The 21,762-nt window shown below is 47.0% G+C and overlaps 1 protein-coding gene across 5 annotated transcripts in view; it reads right to left on the bottom strand.

Annotated features, from left to right (window-relative positions):
- The window catches only part of ALDH9A1 (aldehyde dehydrogenase 9 family member A1), a 42,511-nt gene extending 32,113 nt beyond the window's left edge, over positions 1-10,398 (bottom strand). For 2 of the 5 annotated variants that reach the window (XM_042975568.1, XM_042975569.1), the window contains exons 1-4: positions 10,121-10,397; positions 7,326-7,471; positions 1,228-1,357; positions 145-279 (exon numbers count right to left, since the gene is read on the bottom strand). In XM_042975568.1, the coding sequence (XP_042831502.1) occupies positions 145-279; positions 1,228-1,357; positions 7,326-7,471; positions 10,121-10,301 (592 nt within the window). In that variant the 5' untranslated portion in view covers positions 10,302-10,397. Of the gene's footprint in view, positions 1-144; positions 280-1,227; positions 1,358-7,325; positions 7,472-10,120 lie in introns of all 5 variants that reach the window. The other 3 variants (XM_042975567.1, XM_042975571.1, XM_042975570.1) reach the window with 3 other exon arrangements.
- Positions 10,399-21,762: the final 11,364 nt, after the last annotated feature.

The raw sequence follows: 21,762 nt of genomic DNA, 5'->3' as shown, positions 1-21,762 counted from the left end.
CAGGTCCTCGGGGCCTCGGGTGCCCCAACGCAGGCCCCTTATGATGTGGAGCGTGAGTGTGCAAATGAGTGTGTGTGCACGCGCACACGAAAAGGTGAGGGACAGAACGGACAGCTCATGGGTGGAAGAACCGTTCACTCTTACCACACGCTAACGCGGGAGCAGACTTCCAGCAGGCGATCTGGAAGGGGTAGTTCCAGGCGCCTATTCCCACGCATACGCCAAGTGGTTCTCTTCTGGTATAACCAAAGGATCCGCCTGGGAGCTGGATGTGTTCACCTGAGGGGAAAACAGGGGCGTCACGGAGAATGCAGGACTGCTTTTCCCAAGACTCCGCCAACAGCCGTGCTCAGCCGTGCTCCACTGCGCCGGCCTCCTCCCCGTCTCCGCTCTTCTGTTCATTCTCGCCGGGCGGACGCTGCCTCTGCATAGTCGCTCCAGTGAAGAATCCTTTCCATCCTCCAAACCCGTGTTCGCTCAATTTCATATAAGTCTCTACAACCGGAGAGCACCTAACAGATAGTAACTTGAAGAAGTGAGATGGGGGGGCGCCTGGGTGGCTCAGTCGGTTGAGCGTCCGACTTCGGCTCAGGTCATGATCTCACTGTTCATGGGTTCGAGCCCCACATCAGGCTCTGTGCTGACAGCTCAGAGCCTAGAGCCCACTTCCGATTCTGTGTCTCCCTCTCTCTCAGCCTCTCCCTCCCCCACTCGCACTCGTCTCTCTCAAAAATAAACAAACATTAAAAAAAACCTTTTTTTTTAAATGATGGAAATAAGGGGAGCCTCCAGAGCAGGACCCATACGTCAGACTTCTGGCTCCCCACAGCCCTCCTGGGTCCTGTGAAGCCATCCAACACCCACTACTGTAAACGTCACAAGGAATCGAGAAAATCTTTTTTGCTAACTAGGTAGAACTAGTAAATACTGAGAACACTGACTGACTCTTGGTTTTTCAACAACTTGGCCTGAAGCTCAGACACCATGCTCAGTGCTTTCCATATATTTTCTCATTTAACCCTTATGATAACCCAAGAAAACAGGGATTATCATCTCCAGTTTCAACAAGGAAAGGTAAAGTAATTCTCGGGGTCACCCATGCAGAGAGTGGCTAAACCCAGGATTTTAAGCCAGGTCTGTCTCAAGCCCCAGATGTCTCCCCTTCACCACTAGGATCTGTTTCTGCCTCCCGGTCAGTGGCTCCCGAAAGGCCCAGCTGGGGCTTACCAGCCATGGATCCAGCCAAGCCCGCGTAGTACTCCAGGCACTGCCAGGAGGTGTCAATGTCCCAGCGGGCCTCAAAGATGGACTTTCCATTGTTGATGGTCTCCACGGTGGCGATTTCATCCCTCCGTTCCTTTGGGTAAAATGGAAGACTAGACTTAAGACTTCTTATCATACGCCCCAACAGATTCAACGCTCAGAATATGCTGCCCAATTTCCAAAAACAGAAACAGCTCGCGCTTTAGAAGGAGTGGCACTACGACATCTGGGAGAGAAAGCTTACCGCTCAACAGCAGCCCTGTGCCCCCCTCAAGTTAATCGTCACAGATTTAAGACCAATACCCCCTTTCCAGATCAATTAGAAAAGGTATGGTTTGAGAAGCGAGCATCATATGTGTATACACGTATAAATACGTGTATGTGCGCACATATGCGTCTGCACGTATAGAGTGAGAGACAACCATCACTACGACAGCCAATGACACACGATGGCTACACACACAAGTGGCAGGTGAGAAGTTATATTACACGCACAGCTTTAATTCACCCCAAGACATGCAGCAGGTGAAAATCACGAGATAATTTTTTTTCAATGTTTATTTATTTTTGAGAGGGAGTGAGTGAGGGAGGGGCACAGAGCGCTGGAGACACAGAATCTGAAGCAGGCTCCAGGCTCTGAGCTGTGGGCACAGAGCCCGATGTGGGACTCGAACCCACAAACCATGATATCATGACCTGGGCCAAACTCGGACACTTAACCGCCTGAGCCACCCAGGCGCCCCAAGATAATTATTTTCTAATGGTCAGTACTCATCAATTCTCTTACGAAATACTGTTCCAGCCGTAGCCTATGTGGCTGAGAGATGCTGGAGATGGTCCAGGGATGACTGGAAAGGTTTGGGAAACTGACCTCAAGAGAAAAGCTAATTTCCCCTTTCTTTGTCCCAAAGGTGAGAGAACCGAATGAATGGAGCATGTAAGAAACACACATTTGCTCTCATGGACCGGATGTAAAATACAGGAGAGGGTGATATGTGAACACACATAAAAGGTGAATCAAACAAATGACAAGATGTAGCACTGTCTTATTAAAATGGGTAAGCGGTGAGCCAGACCACAAGCAAATGAAATGGCAACTGAAATTAATCCCAAGCCATGTGTCAACAGTACAAGTATCAGAGAAGAGGGAGCAGGAATATCAAAATCAAGAGGAAACACAGGAAAGGGAAGTCCTGACAGTGAGATCTGAACGTGTCATATTTCTATAAAGACCTGAGAAATAAAGACTTTTGACTGAGTCATTCTACCTTCATTACTAAGAAAAAATACAGAGATCCATTCTCTGCCTTCACGAAACCTATTTCTAAAACAGGAAGCTGGTAAGTCCTAAATAAATTAGCCCAGACCCTGTGCTCTCGGACACAGACAACATCTGTCTCCACGGGGCCCAACACCAGCAGGCTGCGGTCATCCCTCTGAGTGTTTTCCCTCCTCCGCACACTTTCAAAGTATACTGCAGACCTCTATGCCACTACCTATGGTGTCCCGCCCAGTGCATGCTAGTAAGATCAGAAAATACCCTGGGCAGGCCTGACATTGCAATTTGTGTGCACCGAGACAGGTTTTCTGCAGTTAGTAAGTTTTTTTTTTTTTAAATGTTTATTTTTGAGACAGAGACAGAGCATGAGTGGGGGAGGGGCAGAGAGAGAGAAAGAGGGAGACACAGAATCGGAAGCAGGCTCCAGGCTCTGAGCAGTCAGCACAGAGCCCGATGCTCGGCTTGAACTCACAAACCGCGAGATCATGACCCGAGCCGAAGTCGGTGGCTCAACCGGCTGAGCCACCCAGGTGCCCTTGCAGTTAGTAAGTTTTAAATTAAAGTACTGGTAACACTGGAAAATATCCAAACTAAAACACACAGAGAGAAAAAAACAGGAAAAACCCAAACAGCATCAGTAACCAGGAGAGAGCTTCAAGCCACCGAGGCTATGTGTAATTGGAGGCCCCGAGGAGAAGAGATGGGCAGAAATTTAGTTAGAACTTCCTAATTTAAAGAACTAAAACAACAAAGGCTCCTGGGTGGCTCAGTCGGTTGAGCATCCGGCTTCGGCTCAGGTCATGATCTCACGGTTCATGAGTTCAAGCCCCGAGTCGGGCTCTGTGCTGACAGCTCGGAGCCTGGAGCCTGGAGCCTGCTTTGGATTCTGGGTCTCCCTCTCTCTCTGCCCCTCCCCCTCTCGAGCTCTCTCTCAAAAATAAGTAAACATTAAAAAAATAAATTAAAAAAAATGAAATAAAATGAAAGGAACGCAGATAGCTTACAAAATAAGAAATAACTGGGGCACCTGGGTAGCTCAGCCGGTTAAGCGTCCGACTTCAGCTCAGGTCATGATCTCACGGTCCGGGAGTTCAAGCCCGCGTGGGGCTCTGTGCTGACAGCTCAGAGCCTGGAGCCTGCTTCAGATTCTGTCTCCCTCTCCCTCTGCCCCTCCCCCAATCATACTCTGTCCCTCTCCCTCTCTCAAAAATAAATAAAACATTAAAAAAAATTAAAAAAAAAAAAACTAAAACAAAAAAAAAAAACCGTCAACCTAGAATTCGATACCTGTAATTCTTTCAAAAGTGAAAGCAAAATGAAGACTTTCAGACTCACAAGAGCTGAAAGAACATCACGAGCAAAACTGTGCTATAAGGAATGCTAAAGAAATTTCTTCAAGCAGAAAAAATATGACACCAGATGGAAATCTGGGCCTACACAAAGGAATGAAATGAAGAGCACTAGGAATGGTAAAAATGTGGGTAAATATAAAATATTTTTACCTTGGGGCACCTGGGTGGCTCCATTGGTTAAGCGTCTGACTCAATTTCGGCTGAGGGCAAGATCTCACAGTTTGCAAGTTTGAGCCCCACGTCGGCGGCTGACAGTGTGGGGCCTGCTTGGGATTCTCTCGCCTGCCTCTCCCCCCCACCCCCCCGTCACGCTCTCCATCTCTCAAAATAAATAAACTTTAAAAAAGTAAAAAGTAAAATCTTAAAATTTTTTTTTAATGTTTATTTATTTTTGAGAGACATAGAGACAGAATGTGAGTGGGTTGGGGCAGAGAGAGAGGGAGGCACAGAATCTGACGCAGGTTCCAGGTTCCAAGCTGTCAGCACAGAGCCTGACATGGGGCTCGAACCCACGTGCTGTGAGATCATGACCTGAGCCGAAGTCAGACACTCAACTGACTGAGCCACCTAGGCGCCCCAAAAGTAAAATCTTAAAAAAAAAGAAAGGGAAGAACTAATAAACAATGGAAGGTTATGATTATAGGTTATGATCAGAGGGTAGAATCTGTTCAGTTACGGGATAATTTTGGGTAAAGGCAGGTATAAAGCATGAGCATCAGACAGAAGCATTACAAAAAGATAGCAATATATTTTTGACTAACACAGTAACACAGATATTAATGGAAAGGGGGAGAGGTTAAAAGGAAAAGAAAACTAATATCAAACGGTCCATTTCAGAGCAAAAGAATATTATTAGATATTATTCAGGATAAAAAAAAAAGAGTCACTTAATAATGATAAAGGGGCCAATTTTTTTTTTTTTTTAATGTCTGTTTATTTTTGAGAGAAAGGGAGAGATAGAGCATGAGTAGGGGAGGGCTGAGAGAGAGGGAGACACAGAATCCGAAGCAGGCTCCAGGCTGTCCACACAGAGCCCGACATGGGGCTAGAACCCACAAATCACGGTATCATGACCCAAGCCAAAGTCGAATGCTTAACCTGAGCCACCCAAGCACCCCAGGGGTCAATTCTTAAGAGGACACAACAACCCTAAATGCTTATGTGCTAAGAAAAAGTGAAAAACTAAAATCATAAATCATCTGCTTTATTGCTTTTGGTCTAATTTAAACTACTTATGTTTTTATTTATTTATTTTGAGAGAAAGGGGGGGGAGGGGAAAGACGGGGGAGAAGAAAGGGGCAGACAGAATCCCAAGCAGGCTCCGCACCATCAGCACAGAGCCCAACGCAGGCTTGAACCTCACAAACTAGGAGATCATGACTCGAGCCAAGATCAAGAGTCAGATGTTCAACTGACTGAGCCACCCAGGCACCCCAAAATTAATTTTTTAATAATAGGGGAAAATACTTAGTTAGGAGAAAATGCTCCATGAACATTTTGACATCTCTGTGGCCCCGGCTTTCTGAGCAAAGGACCCTGGCAAGCTGACTGAGAAGCAAAGGCCTTTGAAAAACAGACACAGTGTTTCCCTAAAGATAGAGGTGCCTGGAGGGGTGAGGAGATAGAAGGCTCTCTGCTTCCCCTTTTTGGAGACATCTGCTTACTTTCCAGGGAAATAAACTCAGTAACACCTTCCCCCTTAACCCTGGAGATCTGTTTAACAAGGAGTAATCTCTCTCGCTACAGAGAAGAACACGCACTGATGTGAGAGCAGCTCCTATATCAACGGAATCTCATAACTTTAGGGTTCCCATCCTATGGGGCAACACACTATATGCAAGAGAGTGATGTTTGGCTCAATGCATTTCCCTGTGGGGACTGTGGCTCAGAAAACTAGTGCTAAGGCACTGCTCTGGCTACTGCATTTTATTGTGAGTGATAACCTGTATCTTTCTCTGACCCAGCAACTCTCAAGTCTTCCATCACTATACACACACACACACACACACACACACACACTTTTCTTCTTAATTTCCTAAAACAAATTAAAGCTTCGGATCGTGAATAACTTATTCTGTGAGTGTTCCGCAAGACAAGTAAACACCTCCAAAGATTTCAACTTGATAAACCAGTGATGTCTTGCAATTCGAGTAGTACATGACACATGATCACAACTGAGCCCACGGTTCTTGAAATTCACCTTGATGTACAAGTGCTTTGGATTACAGTCATGTTTCCGGAACAAATTATGCTTGCAAACCAAAATTTTACTGTATCCCTATATGCAACGTATCTTTGCAAGTAGGGGAATTCTCAGACACATCGCAGCTTTTGACTTAACACACTCATGAGAATAAAAATCACCCAAGTTCTACAGCTCAGAGATAACCACGATTCATACTTTGGTGTACATCCTTCTGAATTTTCTAATTTTCTGTAATAAGCACCTAGTCCTTTTGCTTTTAAAGACTGTGAAAAGTTTAGGGGCTCAAACAGTGGAGCACGCAATGCTTGATCTCGGGGTCATGAGTTCAAGCCCAATGTTGAGCCTAAAGATAACTTAAATAAATAAAATTATTTTAAAAAGACTATAAAACATTTAACTTTGTTTTTTAAGAACGGAATATCTAGGGGTGCCTGGGACGTTCACTCGGTTGAGTGTTCAACTCTTGATTTTGGCTCAGGTCATGATCCCAGGGTCATGCGATTGAGCCACACATCGGGCTCTGAGTGTGGAGCCTGCTTAAGATATTCTCTCTCTCTCCCACCCACCCCCACCCCTCTCCCCTTCCCATGCTCTAAAATTGGAAAAAAAAAAGGGGGGGGGGATATCTATAAATCTATGAAATCTTCCCAGGCAATTAAGGTAGAAAATGCATCGGAAAAAGAAAACTTAAGCGTCATCAGAGGAAAAAGTAAACAGGAAACCAGTACACAGAGTTAAAAAGAAAAGGAGCCAAGCTGCAAAGGATACATTATAACAAAGATGGAGAAAACAACCTGACAAGGGAGAGGTCACAGAGAGCCAAGGTCCAGAAAGCAATTAATCAAAGAAAGCATGTCCTATATATACCCAGGTGATCAAATGAAAATGTTTTTTCCTGGCTCCTTCGTGGCTCAGTTGATTAAGCATCTGGCTTCGGCTCAGGTCATGGTCTCCTGGTTCATGAGTTCAAGCCACTTTCAGGGAGTAGGAGCCCCGCTTCAGGTGAGCCCCACTGCTCTCTCACCTGCGCCCTCTCTCTCAATGGGGGGGAAAAAAAGGGAAAGAAAGAAAAGAAAAAAGAAAGAGAAAGAAAAGGTGTTTCCATTTTGTAAAAAAGGCCTAACCTAACAGGAGCATCAAAGTCTAAGTGCAAAGCATCACAAAGAACCCTCAGAGCAACACAAGGGGACATTTCTGAAAGAGAAAAAAAACTAATGAAACATACCCTTATTATCCTGGCAGCCTCCAAAAGAACTCGACAACGCTCCATGCCAGATTTCTGACTCCATATTTTAAAGGCAGCCTTTGCATCCTGGACAGCCAAGTTTACTTCCTTCTCTCCTGAGCACGCGAAGGTAGCGATCACTCGGCCTAGGAGGACAGGACAGAAACGCCAACGTGGCCTCACATTCAAAGTACTGTGTATCCAAATTCCCTGTAAGTGACCCTTCTTGCTGGTAAGTGTGGTCGGATTTAATGACCTCCCCCCCCCCCCAGGCAGTTCTTTCCTTTATTTTGAGGTGACTGAATCCTTTAGGAATCTAACAAAAGTTGCAAACTACGGTCCAGGAAAAAGTACTTGACCACACCACAGAATTCCAGAGAGACCAGGCGCCTTGCCCAAAGCACAGCATGGCCTCCGGGTTGAGAACCTCTGTCCTCTATTTTGCAGCTGGGTTTTGCCACCTCTCTTTAACAGTATTTGAGAATCTCCGAGGTCTTGTGAAATCGAGGCTGCAAGTACTCGGTTTCTGGGGTTATGAACTCTCATTTAAAAGCTCTGTTCTGTAGAAATCCTATCATCCTGCTGATGCTTGATGAATATGATCAACAAAGAGTTATCAGGAAGACATAACCCTAAACGCCAGAAAAAGTTTCCCCCAAATATAGCAAAGTCCCCGTCTCTCCTTTTCTCACTCCAAGGTCATTCCCTATTTCCATGCAACATGACCCCACAGGCCAAGGGTTGTGATGGACTCTCCCACTGAATTCTTTTTTTTTTTTTTAATTTTTTTTCAACGTTTTTTTACTTATTTTTGGGACAGAGAGAGACAGAGCATGAACGGGGGAGGGGCAGAGAGAGAGGGAGACACAGAATCGGAAACAGGCTCCAGGCTCTGAGCCATCAGCCCAGAGCCTGACGCGGGGCTCGAACTCACGGACCGCGAGATTGTGACCTGGCTGAAGTCGGACGCTTAACCGACTGCACCACCCAGGCGCCCCTCCCACTGAATTCTTGAAGTACACCAATCAGCAGTTCCTTCTCCCTCCCCCTCTAAGAACCTGTAGGACTCTGTCCAGAGACCTTTGGCAAGCCTGCAATTTCTGTTAAAACGTGAATAGCTAGTTGGTAAAGGCAGTGGCTAAAGTTCACATACACTGTAGGCAATTAAAATACAGAGCAAATTTTCTTTTCCCTTCGTAACTGTGGGGATGGGGGTGGAGAGGCGGTCTCCCCCAGGAGAGTCTGAGGACCCCCGTGGCTCCTTCCTGCTCAGACTAACTGCTGCTCTGTGGTTTAGTGCCATTAGTTGATCTTAAATTCTCCAGTCCTTTGCAACCCAGTTTTGTCTCTGGCTACCCGCCATTCCGGTTTGCACAAAACATTCACATTTTTCTCCCCACAAATATCCCACACAGCCCAGCAGAACAAACATAAACCAAAACCAAAACCAAAACCTCTTCCTCGTTAGCTGTGTTACCTTCAGAATTCTCAGAGCAAATCCAGGGCCCAGCACTGTGCTTGGCAACTTGAAGCACTGGATAAAAGCAGGGCTTTTTCCCCCTTTTCCAATTCTCTTTTGTTTGAATATTTATTTTTGAGAGAGAGAGACAGAGACACAGTGTGATCGGGGGAGGGGTGGAGAGAGAGACAGAATCTGAACCAGGCTCCAGGCTCTGAGCTGTCAGCACAGAGCCCAAAGCAAACTCACCAACAACCAGATCATAACCTGAGTCGAAGTCGGATGCTTAACCAGTTGAGCCACCCAGACACCCCTCCCTTTCCCAAGTCTGATGCACCCACAGGAGTATTTTAAGGCTGAGATGGCAACAGAGTTCTCATTCACACTCATTAGAGCCATCTGTGCAAGCTCCTCTGTTCTCAGCAGTAATGTTTTCACCAACTTCCTTCAAGAAATCCCAATCCTCTTCTGCGCACGTGGTTGAAGACATTACTGTAGTTCTAACTTAAAAAAAAAAAAAATAGGGGCACCTGGGTGACTCAGTTGGTTAAACCACCAACTCTTGGGTTTCAGCTCAGGGCATAATCTCACGGTTTGTGAGTTCAAACCCCATGTCGGGCTCCAGGCTGACACCAGGGAGCCTGCTTGGGATTCTCTCTCCTTCTCTCTCTGCTCCTTCCCCATTTGCTCTCTCTCAAAATATATAAGGTAAAATAAAAATTTAGTCTTCAGGGCGCCCGGGTGGCTCAGGTGGTTAAGCGCCAACTTGGGCTCAGGTCATGATCTCACGGTTTGTGGGTGCGGGCCCCGTGTCCGGCTCTGTGCTGACGGCTCAGAGCCTGGAGCCTGCTTCGGATTCTGTGCCTCCCTCTCTCTCTGCCCCTCCCTCGCTCGTGCCCTGTCTCTATCTCTGAAAAATGACTAAACATTTTAAAAAACGTTTTAATAAAAATTAATAATAAACAGGAGCACAACCTCACACACCTACCCCACCCCCCCCCCCCGCCCCGGGTCCCTGTGCAGATGCATTCGTGTTTGCACGGAGTCCTTAGCTGCCTGCACAGACAACTCTATTTTCCACACCGTCACTCATCTGTCACAGCAAACGTTTGCAGAAAGCACTAAATGAAGATTCAGGGCAGTACAACACGTCCGTCCACGAGTGGGACGGGGAGGCGCCAACCCGCACCGGGACCCCACCGCTTCCCCCCAGCCTCCCCCCGCCACGATCCCCCGGGCCCGCCGCCGCGTCCCCCCCACCGGTCCCCTTCCACGACCCCCGCGGGCCCCCCGCCGCAACACCCCCGACCCCGCCGCCCGGTCTCCATTCCGTTACCGGTTGCAGGCTCGAACGCCTTCTCGGTGCCGGAGGCGTCCACCGGTTCCACGCGGGCCCCGCCACGGTAATTGAGCGGCTGCGACACAACGAAACTGCCAGTGTTCATGGCCGCGACAGGACCAGGCCGAAGGGCGCGGACACAAGGCGAGAAGGCGACCAGGCCCCCTCGGAAAAACATACGGGACTGGCGGGGCTCGGGAACCAAAGCTCAGGGCCGCGCCGGGGCGGAGAGGCAGGACGAGGGGCGGGGAGGGGCGGGGTCTCGGGGAAGGCTGGAGAGGGGCAGGGAGGGGCGGCGCCGCCTGCGGGGGCAGGGCCTCGGGAGGGTTGTCGAGCGGCGGGGCCCTCGGGGAAGTGGAGGGGCGGGGTCGGGCCGCCGGGAAGCAGGACGAGGGGCGGAGAGGGGCGGGGTCTCGGGGAAGGCGGAAGAGCGGCAGGGAGGGGCGGGGCCGGCCTGGGGGGGCGGGGCCTCGGGAGGCCTGGCGAGAGGCGGGGCCCTCGGGGAGGTGGAGGGGCGGGGTCGGGCCGCCGGGAGGCAGGGCGAAAGGCGGGTCGGCCGAGGAGGGGCGGGGCCGCGGGCAGGCGGGGCGAGCTGCAGCTGGTGGCCTTACGGCGGGACCCCAGGTGAGGAGCGGGGTCTGGGAGACTTGCTGGGGGTCAGCAGGCTCCTGGGCGGACCAGGTCAGGCCCTTGCTTAGCCAGAAGGGCCACACGCCAGTGTCCTGCACACACACACACACACACACACACACACACACACACACAGAAAATGTTAACTATGTGAGATGCACATGTGAATTAGCTTGCTTGTGATTATGTCACAGTGTATACGTATATACATAAAACATCGAGGGGTATGTGAAAACCCCTTAAATATATACAATTTTTATTTGTGAATTATACCTCAATAAAGATAAGAAGCGGGGGGGGGGGGGGGGGGGGGAGGGGGGAAGGTCGGCAGAGCACGGAGAGCGTTAAGTCCCTGACTGTGGTACTTTCTTATCCGCTCTCCTGCAGGTCCTCATCTGAAGTGGGTGTTGAGACTCCTGTTTCCAGTGATGATGGAATAACGGGGCCAGATTTATCTTCCTGCCTTAAACAACTAGAAAACTGGGCAAAACACAGGAAACAACAACTTACAGATAGGGGAGGACAGGCAACGGAGAATAATGGTCTGCAGCAAGCCCTTCAAATTTCCCAGCTCTCTGCCTAAAAAGAGTTTCCAGGCCACAGTGCAGGGAGAAGGAACCCACACGGGGCCCAGCCACCTTCCTGAACTGAGGAGACAAAATGCAGAGTTCAAGAGTGTGAAGGCGGCTAAAAAGGACCGAGCTAGACAAAGGGAGAGCTTCGGAGATCCACAGGGAGTGCCCTGGATTTGAAGGCTGAGTAATGATGTGTATAGTAATCACTCAGTAGTGAGGAGACTACTCAGGACCAAGGGAATCCTCCCAAAAAATAATAAGCAGAAAAATCCCTTGAGCTCTTACAGGACTGAGGATTGTTTGTGTTCCAGCCAGACCTTATAATATAGGGCATCGTGGGAGCGCCTGGGTGGCTAAGTCGGTAAAGCATCTGACTCTCCATTTCAGTCAGGTCATGATCTCAGGATTTGTGAGTTCGAGCCCCACATCTGAGCTGACAGCACGTAGCCTGCTTGGGATTCTCTGTCTCCATCTCTCTCTGCCCCTCTCCCACTGTCTCTCTCTCTCAAAAATAAATAAACATTTAAAATATATAATATAAGGCGTTGTGCAGGGTCCTCAGAAGCATATTGCCTCAATAGTGGGGTCACATTAGCCTTAGGCCAGTGGCTGCTCTGGGCCTGCCATAACAATGCTAAGCAGCCAACCTCAGAAGGATCTAATCAATTCCAAGTAAATCACCTGTGCCCCAGAACAACCCCCCCCCCCCAAATATTTAAAGGAATACAACAAAGTCTAGCATCTAAAAAAGTATAACCCAGAATGTCCAGAGCCAATAAAAAATTATCATGCATGCCAACCCCCAGGAGAAAAATCGATCAAAAGAAAGATCCACAGGGGTACCTGGGTGACCCAGTTAAGCGTCAGACTGTTGATTTTGGCTGAGGCCATGATCTTGCAGCTTTTGAGTTGGAGCCCAGAGTCGGGTTGTCTACTGTCATCTCAGAGGCCGCTTCAGATCCTCTGTCTCCCTCTCTCTTTGCCCCTCCTTCCCTAACATGCTCTCTCTCTCAAAAATAAATAAAACATTAAAAAAAAGAGGTGCACTTGGGTGGCTCAGTCGGTTGGGAGTCCGGCTTCAGCTCAGGTCACGATCTCGCGGTCTGTGAGTTCGAGCCCCGCGCGTAGGGCTCTGGGCTGACGGCTTGGAGCCTGGAGCCTGCTTCCGATTCTGTGTCTCCCTCTCTCTCTGCCCCTGCCCCGTTCACACTCTGTCTCTCTCTGTCTCAAAAATAAATTAAAAAAAAAAAGTTAAAAAAAAAAACATTAAAAACAGATATAAGAAAAACATCCGAACATTTTTAATCTACCATATGGAGTTAACAGATTAATAGATGCTTCAGAAGAAAAGATTAGTGGATTTGGAGACATAGCAGTAGAAACTCTCTAAAATGAAAAACACACAGGGCCACCTGGGTATCTCAGCATCTGACTTCGGCTCAGATCATGATCTCATGGTTCGTGAGTTCAAGCCCCATGTTGGGCTCTGCGCTGACAGCTCAGAACCTGGAACCTGCTTGGGATTCTATGTCTCCCTCTCTGTCTGCCCCTCCCCCGCCTGCACTCTTTCAAAAATAAATAAACATTAAAAACACTTTTTTTTTTTATAAATAAAATGAAACAGAGGAAAAAGACCAGAAAATACAATAAACAGAGCATTGCTGGGCTGTGGAACAATATCTAGTGACCTAACATATATGTAACTGAAGTCTCAGAAGTTGGTGGGGGGGGCGGGGGGGAGGTGGAAAGAAAAATATTCGAAGAAATAATGGTCAACATTTTTGCAAATTTCATGAAAAGTATAAATTTATCAATCCAAGAAGTTCAATGAGCTCCAAGCAGAAGAAACCCTAAGAAAACTACACCAAAACACATCTTAATCAAAATACTAAAAACCTGTGATGGGCAGAAGTCTAAAGTAGGTGGTCAAGAGTAGCCCTCTTGGAGGACTATTCAGCTTTCACAGCCTGATGTCTGCAAGTTTGGGAGCGCAAGATTTGTTTTATTTTCACAAAGACTTTTTTTAGGCCAGGGTCCTGGTGGGTTTTTCAGGAATACGCTTACTTCGGAAACTTACAAGGCATTACTTTGCTTCTGTCCAGCCCACGTGTCAGGAGCCACGCCCGGAGTTCCTTTCCAGATGGAGTCTTTTAACCTGTTTCGTAACTTAGGGACTTCCTGGCCCCTGAGCTCCTCTGTTGTCAATTTAGTGGCAGCTGCCTTGAAAACCCCTGGAACAATTGGGTAAGACTGAAACGAGATCTGTTGGCCTGAGATGGCTTAATGAGACGCCTCTGAGACCAGGCCAGCAAGTCATGCCTCTTGCCATTTATGCTACCGAAGCAGTTGGCTTTCCAATATCTACAGGGTCCCCAACTTTCGGGACTCTTCACTCCCTTCTTCTGCTTCAAAACCAGTAGATTCTGGTCTGAGCTCCTCTCCTCCTGGTAATACCCAGCTAAACACAGCAAGAGGCAGCCACTTCACACATTCTGGCTCATTCCGACCACCTGCTCTAGAAAGTCCTGGTGCCATAGGAACTGTATCTGCTCAAGTCACCACAGCAACGTCCCACCACTGTTTTGCCAAACATCAGAGGATACGCCAGCTGGTCAGCCAGTGACACCAGTTCCTAGCCTTCTGCTGTGCATCTACGAAGCCAGTGCCTATGTTTTAGGTGTTTATTTTACACAGCACTCCACTCCAAGGGACCAGCTTCTGAATTAGTCAGGATATGTGAAACTAGTTTAGTAAACACATCCAAAATGCAATAACTTGAAAGCTGTAGAAATTTATTTACCACTTACCAAACAGTCCGGAGACACGTAGGTGAGAACATTCAAGATCTGTGGGGCCGGGGTGGGAAGGAGAGGGCTCTGCTCCACACAGTTATTAAAGGATCCAGGATGCCATCTTCAACACATGGGTGCCAAGGATGCTTTCAGTGTCACCCGGTCAGTCATCCAGAAGAGAGGAAGAGCGAGGAGGTGTAATGATGGATCAGGCATGGAAATGGTTCATATCACTTCTCTTTCCATACCGGTGGGGAGAACTTAGCTGCATGGCCACAGCGAACTGCAGCTCATAGTTAACTAGGAGAGCAAAGTGTGGATTTGGGGAGACGGCTATCTATCCCCACCACAGGTGTTCTATTAGTCAGGGTTCCCAGAGAAGCAGAATCAATAGGAGAGAGAGAGCGGTTTTAAGGAATTGGCTTACGCAGTTCTGGAGGTTGCCAAGTCTGAAAGTCACAGGTCAGGCTGACAGGCTGGAGATTCAGGTAAGAGTTGATGTTGCAGGGCACCTGGGCCGCTCAGTTGGTTAAGCATCTGACTTTGGCTCAGGTCTGTGATCTCATGGCTCCTGAGTTCGAGTCCCTCATCGGGGCAGCTCAAGCCTCACTTCAGGTGAACATGAGCCCCACTTCTCTCTCTTTCTCCCGTCTCTCTCTGCTCCTCGTGGGGTTCTCTCTCTCTTTCTCTCTCTCTCTCTCTCTGTGCCCCTCACTCACTTGCCCTCTCTCAAAAACAAAAACAAAAGAGTTGATGTTGCAAGTCTCGAATCCAAATTCTGCAGGGCAGCAAGCTGAAAGCTTGGGAAAGAATTTCTATGCTGTGCCCTTGAGGAATATTCCCTCTTATTTGGGAAACCTGAGTCTGCTTTTAAGGCCTTCACCTGCTTTGATGAGGTGCTCACCTGCTCCCTTTATACTATGAAGGATCATCTGCTTTACTCAAAGTCTACTGATCGCACGTGTTTATCACATCTAAGAAATATCTGCACGGCAACTTCTAGACTGGTGTTTGACCCAACGCCCGGGCACCGTAGCCTAGCCAAGCTGACACATAAAATAAACCATCACAAATACACAGGTATTAACAGTGGTTATTTCGGAATAGGCAGTAAAGGAAGGGATAGGAGGACAGCATCAGGGAGAGCATAGATTTTTGCTATCTTTATATCTTTATAAACATTTGATTTGGGGGCTACCAAGTACAGCTACCATTCGTCACCACACAATGCTCTCACAATACCGTTGACTGTATTCCCTGTGCTGTGCCTTTCATCCCAGTCGACTTCTTCATTCCACAACTGGAAGCCTGTACCTCCCATTCCCCTTCACCCATTTTGCCCAGCCCCCACCCCTCTCCCCTCTGACAACCAGCACAGCCTTCTCTACACTTAACGGATCTGTTTCCGCTGGTGTTCGTTTTGTTCTTTAGACTCCGTATTCAAATGAAATCATGAGACACTTGTCTTTTACAAAAATACATTTTATTTTTTATAAGTGTTTATCCACTTTATACGTTTTGAATTGGTATTTCTCCGAAAGGAGATAAAATGTTGTAGACGGATGATGTAAGGCTGGAAAGAAGGTAGGCTTTTTGGGAAAAGAAGGATGGGGCCATGCGTAGCTAAGGGCTTGTCAACCCGGCCTCCTGGTCCCCAGGTAGGAGAGTCAGGGAAACGGCAGCCTCTGCTCGAGAGGGGTGTGCGTCACCACGTGTTATCAGAGAAATGTATGCAATTATATTTATATTTCTGTCACGAAGAAGTATTTAGTTAAAGTGGCATCCCATGATAAAATTGAGGATGTAGTCGAGCATCGGGAAAGAACAGCCTTTGTCGGATGCACAAAAGGCTGCAGAGGACCCAGCGGAGACAATCGTGCAGCAGAAAGAGGGTGACAGAGAGAAGGCAGAGCTAGGCTGGATGGAGACATGTAAACAGGAAGAAAGGCACCAAGGTGACCAGCAGGGTGAGGGGGACCCTCCTGGGTCCACTGCTCTCTTTCTCTCCTATTTTGAAGGCTGGTTGTCATGTCAAGGGAGGAACAAACCTGTTTATAGTTTTCGGGTTTTCTTTTTTCATGGAAGGATATTGAAAGGTTTGAGGGGAGGTTCTAGAATTGGAAAATATACCTGCCGTGCATCTATGAGGCCTCTGTCTTATGCTCCACCGACCCTCTCAGTGTGTGGGGTCCATTCCCACGGCCTCCCTTGCCCGGGACAGCGGGCAGGTGGCTCCAAGAGCAAAGCAGTCCTTCCCCTAACGCTCGCAGAGCGCGTTATCGTCACAAGGTGGCGCACGCACACAAGCAGGAGGTTGAGTGGCCAGGGCATAAAAGTTAGAAAAGTAGAAAAAGCAAACCCATATAACAAAGAAGGAATTCAAGAATGTCGTTAACGGATTCAAATAGCTGTTGCATTTTTGAAATCTTGACCACCAAGCTGCTTTTATCCTGTGCCCCAAAACTTGAAGGCTGGGTGGATATTTGTCATGATAGAAATATCCCTGCACCAGGTGGCAGCAACCAGCAAGATACAAAGAGGCTGACAGCCCAGCGAGGACCTGATTGCCCCGCACAGGCAGCCCATTTCTACCTTGAATGGCCTCTCCAAATCAGCATCCATACTGCCTAACATTCGCAACCTGGGCACAAGCCATTTCTCCCTTTTTCCAGACTTGCAGAGCCCCAGTTTTGCTCCAGAGTCTAGCTCACATAACTAGGGCAAATGATGAGTAGGCTGAGCCAGCCAGGGTTGTCTTATCCCCCTTGGCATTGGTGGGTTTGGGGATGGGCATGTGACCCAGGTCCAGCCGGTGAGCACCGGAGAGGCATCTCCTAGGAAAAGATTTCCGACTCTTAAAAACATTAATTGCTGTTGGTTAAGCCATTCAGTTTGCGGTACTTTATTACAGGAGCTCTAGTAAACGACCACAGGGAGCCAGTGGAGAGTTTTGAGCAGAAGAGTTACACAATCTGGCTGACTTTTAAAGGAATCTCGCATTGTTGCCGTGTTACAAAGAGTGCAATCAAATGAACCAGTTAGGATGCAAATGTAATAACCTGGGGGGGAGGTGATGGGGAGCAAGGTGGTAGTCCGGGGAGAGGAAATGAGAAAAACAAAGCCAAGAGAATACGCTGATTTGATTGGATGTGGGGAGTGTGTGTAAGAACCAAGGGTGCCCGCATCCTGTAAAATTTTTTTAATGTTTATTTATTTTTGAGAGACAAAGAGACACAGCGTGAGCACGGGAGGGGCATTGAGAGAGGGAGACACAGAATCCGCAGCGGGCTCCAGGCTCCGAGCGGTCAGCGCAGAGCCCGACGCGGGGCTTGAACTCACGAACTGTGAGATCATGACCTGAGCCGAAGTCAGAAGCTTAACAGACTGAGCCACCCGGGCGCCCCAGGGTGCCCACATCTTAATATTCTTCATCTTCAGCTTGTGGAGCCTCTCTTTCTCCTGACTATTCTTATTTTTTTTTATCGACATCTCTGTGTCTGTTTTTCCTTTAAATGATAATGTTCCCCAGAATTTGGTCTTCTTCCTCCACAATCTATAGATTCTCCTTATAGATCACAGCCAAACCAATGACTTCAACGTTCACTGGCATTTTGATGACTCCCAGGTCCCTGATTCCATCTTTGATTTCCCTCCTGAGTGCCAGAAACCTAGATCCACACGCCATTAGGCATTCCCACGTAGCTATCCCACAAGCTTCTGTTTCTCCCAAAATTGGACTCATTGTTTTCCCCTAGGTGTGCTGCTGTTCCTCCTATATTCCTTTCAGTGTACCTCGGAAGTTCATATGTGGCTTCAGCTTTAGGTGGTTAGACCTAAACAATTGAGTTAGGGCTCAAACAATGTTGTCAGGGTCCCCCTTTCCCCCCACCTCTGCTCTACTTCTATATGTCTATTGGATTCATTCTCTGCTTCTCTACATTCATCAGAAATGATGGGGAATGGGTCGAGCGTGTACCCTTACAGCTCGCGATCCAAAAGAGTGAGAGGCCTTCTCTCTTCTTTGATCCACCCGTCAAATATCGGAATAGTTCCTGATTGGTTTTGTTTGGCCCATATGCCCAGTCTGGAGCCCAATCACCGGGGCCAGGAGGATCGGGTACTCTACTTGGCTGGCCTTGGTTCTATGCCCATCTTCAAGGGACGCCATTTCTGACATGGCACAGTACATGGAGTAGGGGAGCTACGGCTCCCTACAGGAAACTTATCAGAAGAAGGAATACCGGGCAAGGACCGCAGACGTATACTCCAGTCACACTGCCAGATTCACAGCGATTCACAGTGATCACTTAGAATAATTAATTTTGGTAACTTGTCTGACAATTCGCTGGACATGTACTTCCCTCACCAGACTGGAACTCATGAAAGTGTGACTGTGTATTTTCAGTGACCCCAGTATCCCGTGCTTAGTAAATATCTGTAGGTGCTTAGTAGGTGCTTAGTAAATATTTGACGAATGGTTGGCTTCCCAACCCGTCCAAAGGCTTGCCTTTTCTGATCTATGCCCACCCTGCCACCAGAGTGATCTTATAAAGTAAATCTGCTTATGTTACTTCTCTGCTTGTAATCACAGGCTTCTTGGAGATTTCAAACTAAATCCCTTAGCTTACCATGAAGAGGCCTCATCGCTTGTCAATTCTCCACTTGCCCCTAATGCTCGTCTTTTCCTGCTTACTGTTCCTCGCCTGCTTACTGTCTTGTACATTATTCTGTCTCCAGTGCTTTTCTTCCAATCTTTTCTCCGCCAACGCCAAGAAATCCTTCACAATTTGGCTCCTGTCACCTCTTTCAGAAACGTTTCTTGGATCTGTCGGGCAGCCTCCTCTAAGCTCCTAAAACATGCAACGTTCCTAATACTTACCATATTTTGCTGCCCTGTCTATATTCCAAGCTCCTTAGAGGCAAGGGTTTTTGACTAATTTTTTGCTGACCAGTACCCCAAATCCTCCCCCAAAACAACCAGTGGTTTCTTTATCTCTGAGTTGCTACCTCCATTGCAATATACAACACAATCATTAGTGTCGCTCATCCTTCTAGAGGATACATGTATTATTAATCCCTGCACCCAGTATGGTGCTGTTGAGTTGCTCTGACTTGACTAAAATGTCAAATATGGAGTGGAATCACAAAAGAAAGTATTATATATACTTAAGGCAGTTTTTAACTTGAAATATAGAAATAAATACCCATTTGTTTCTTTAACAATTTTTGTTTGTTTGTTTGGGGCGGGGGTGGGGGGTGGGGGAGAGACAGAGCACAAGCTGGGGAGGGGCAGAAAGAGAGGGAGACCCAGAATCCAAAGCAGGATCCAGGCTCCTAGCCATCAGCACAAGGGCTTGAACTAACAAACCGTGAGATCATGACCTGAGCCGAAGTAGGACGCTCAACCTACTGAGCCACCCAGGCACCCCATGTACCCATTTATTCCTGAGGTATGGCCATGGCCTTTTCCTTCAGTATGAGTCTATTGTTTGGAATCCTATTGGGTTTTTTTCTTTGGTTTGTTTGGTTGTTTTGGTTTTGTTTTGATCATGCCTGCCTCATTTATTTCAAAGAATCATTATCTTTCTTTTCCATGCAACCTTTTTTTTTAGCAGTAATACAATAGAAGCAAACATTTGCAACTCAAAGTTTTTAACAATTGGAAGAATTTAAACAGAATTTGTAATGATGAAAATCCCAAGCTTTATGGTGGATGCTTTCCTCAGGTAGAATGTTCTTAAGTAGGCTCCAGACCCAAAGCAGAGCTTGAACTCATGACGCTGAGATCAAGATGCTCCACGGACTGAGCCACCCAGGCGCCCCGCCTAAGATAAAATGTTTTAAAACCAAAACGTATCATCTTTGATTTCCAGTTTTGGTTTCTTTAATGTGGAATACAAACTGAAACACTAAGAAAGGATATAAAAGGACTGAATATTTGTAAAATTTTGTTACTTTTTTCAGTCTCAGTTATTTCACCCACAAATAAGTCAAAGCAATTATTTTGAACTTTTATTGAGTCATTCCAAACCATTGTTTTCATAGATGCGATTGTTTTCGCATTCATATTTCACTAATTTGCATATTTTGTCAATTTATATGATTAAAATGAACAAAACAAATAACGTGCTACAATTTGCCAGCGGGAGCTGAGACGCATAAGCCTGGCTAAGGGCATTCGGTGTGCTGTGGGCATCAGTCAGCATGCTTTGGACGAGAGGACGCTGGATAAGGGAATTTTGAATGGAGTATTAACCCCATTTTCCAGATGAGGCAACCAAGGCTTAGAAAGTTCAGACATTTGCCCATTTTTAGTAAGTGATTCATACATGAAAACCTCAAACAGAGATACAGCAAAGGGAAACAACCGAACCATGTAAAGGTCAAAGAAAACTTACGAGGAGGTAATGCTTGAGCTGAGTCTAGAAGGTAATAGAAGTGGGGAGAGAACATTCCAGGCAGAGAAAACAAAGGTAATAAAGTCCAAAACGGTTGTGAAAAATAAAGGATTTTCCAAATAAATCTGTTTGGAGTCCAGGGTCATCAGGTGGGGAGTGCTTGGAGACCCAGACTCCAGGGGCGGCGGGTGGGTTCCGTGGCAATTAGTTTAAGTTTACTTAGAGCCACTGGACCACTTTCCTTGGAGAAATTCAACTTCTCTATTTCACAATTAGATTTGTATTTTAGGAAGATTCCTGCCAGATGATGGAGGATGGACGGGCCAGGGTAAGGGAGACTCCCTGGGAGGGGGGCCCGGGGGCCAGAGATAGGAACCTGCAGCAGTCAGTGCTGGCCACGTCCGCACATGGTGTTCTCTTCCCAAAACACCTCCTCGCTTTATCCAGCAAGTGCGGGCAAAGATAAGGGAGCAGTGCTGCTGCTGTTTCTGCCATCCCCACCACTGGCTTCAATACAATTGTTTCTGGCAATATTCTCTACCTACCCACTTGCCATGGATGTGGTGGCTTATGAGTGGGGTTGCAGCCATAAAAGAAGAATGGTGATGGGTAGTTAGGTGCCCCCTCTCTACGGAGGTTAAATATGCTTTTTTGGGCGAGGCTAGAAACCTACTAAAACATTAGATGTCATTTTTATAATTATAAGGTAAAATGAAAGAGCATGCCCTGAAAGTTGAAAAGCAAATAAATGAATACAAATGTATATCCAGTTGGTGGCATAGACTATTGCACGTAATCTGAAATCTCAGTGGTCTATGAACCCAGAGCGGTATGTATCTTAAAGAATTCCACCCTTGCGAAATAAACCGTAAGAGACTCTTTACAATAGAGAATAAACTGAGGGTTGATGGAGGGAGGTGGGTGGGGGGGCATTAAGGAGGGCACTTGTGATGAGCACTGGGTGTTGTATGTAAGTGATGAATCATTAAGTTCTACCCCCGAAAACAATGTTACACTGTATGTTAACCAACTAGAATTTAAATAAAAATTTGAAAAGGAAAAAAAGAAAGAATTCCACCCTTCAAAAAAAAAAAAAAAGCTTAAACTATTTCCAGTAATCATATTGATAGAAGTGATATTAGTACTGATATTCTGAGACTTTTGGCAGATATTGTAGGATTATGCCAATGAATGACGTGATAGTCTATCATTTCTGGTACTCAAAACTGGAATTCTTAGGATGT

The sequence above is a fragment of the Panthera tigris genome, chromosome F3 (genome assembly GCF_018350195.1).
Source record: "Panthera tigris isolate Pti1 chromosome F3, P.tigris_Pti1_mat1.1, whole genome shotgun sequence".
Classification (NCBI taxonomy): Eukaryota; Metazoa; Chordata; class Mammalia; order Carnivora; family Felidae; genus Panthera; species Panthera tigris.
The sequence above is the reverse complement of the archived record's forward strand: the minus strand, read 5'-3'. Positions and strand labels throughout refer to the sequence as shown.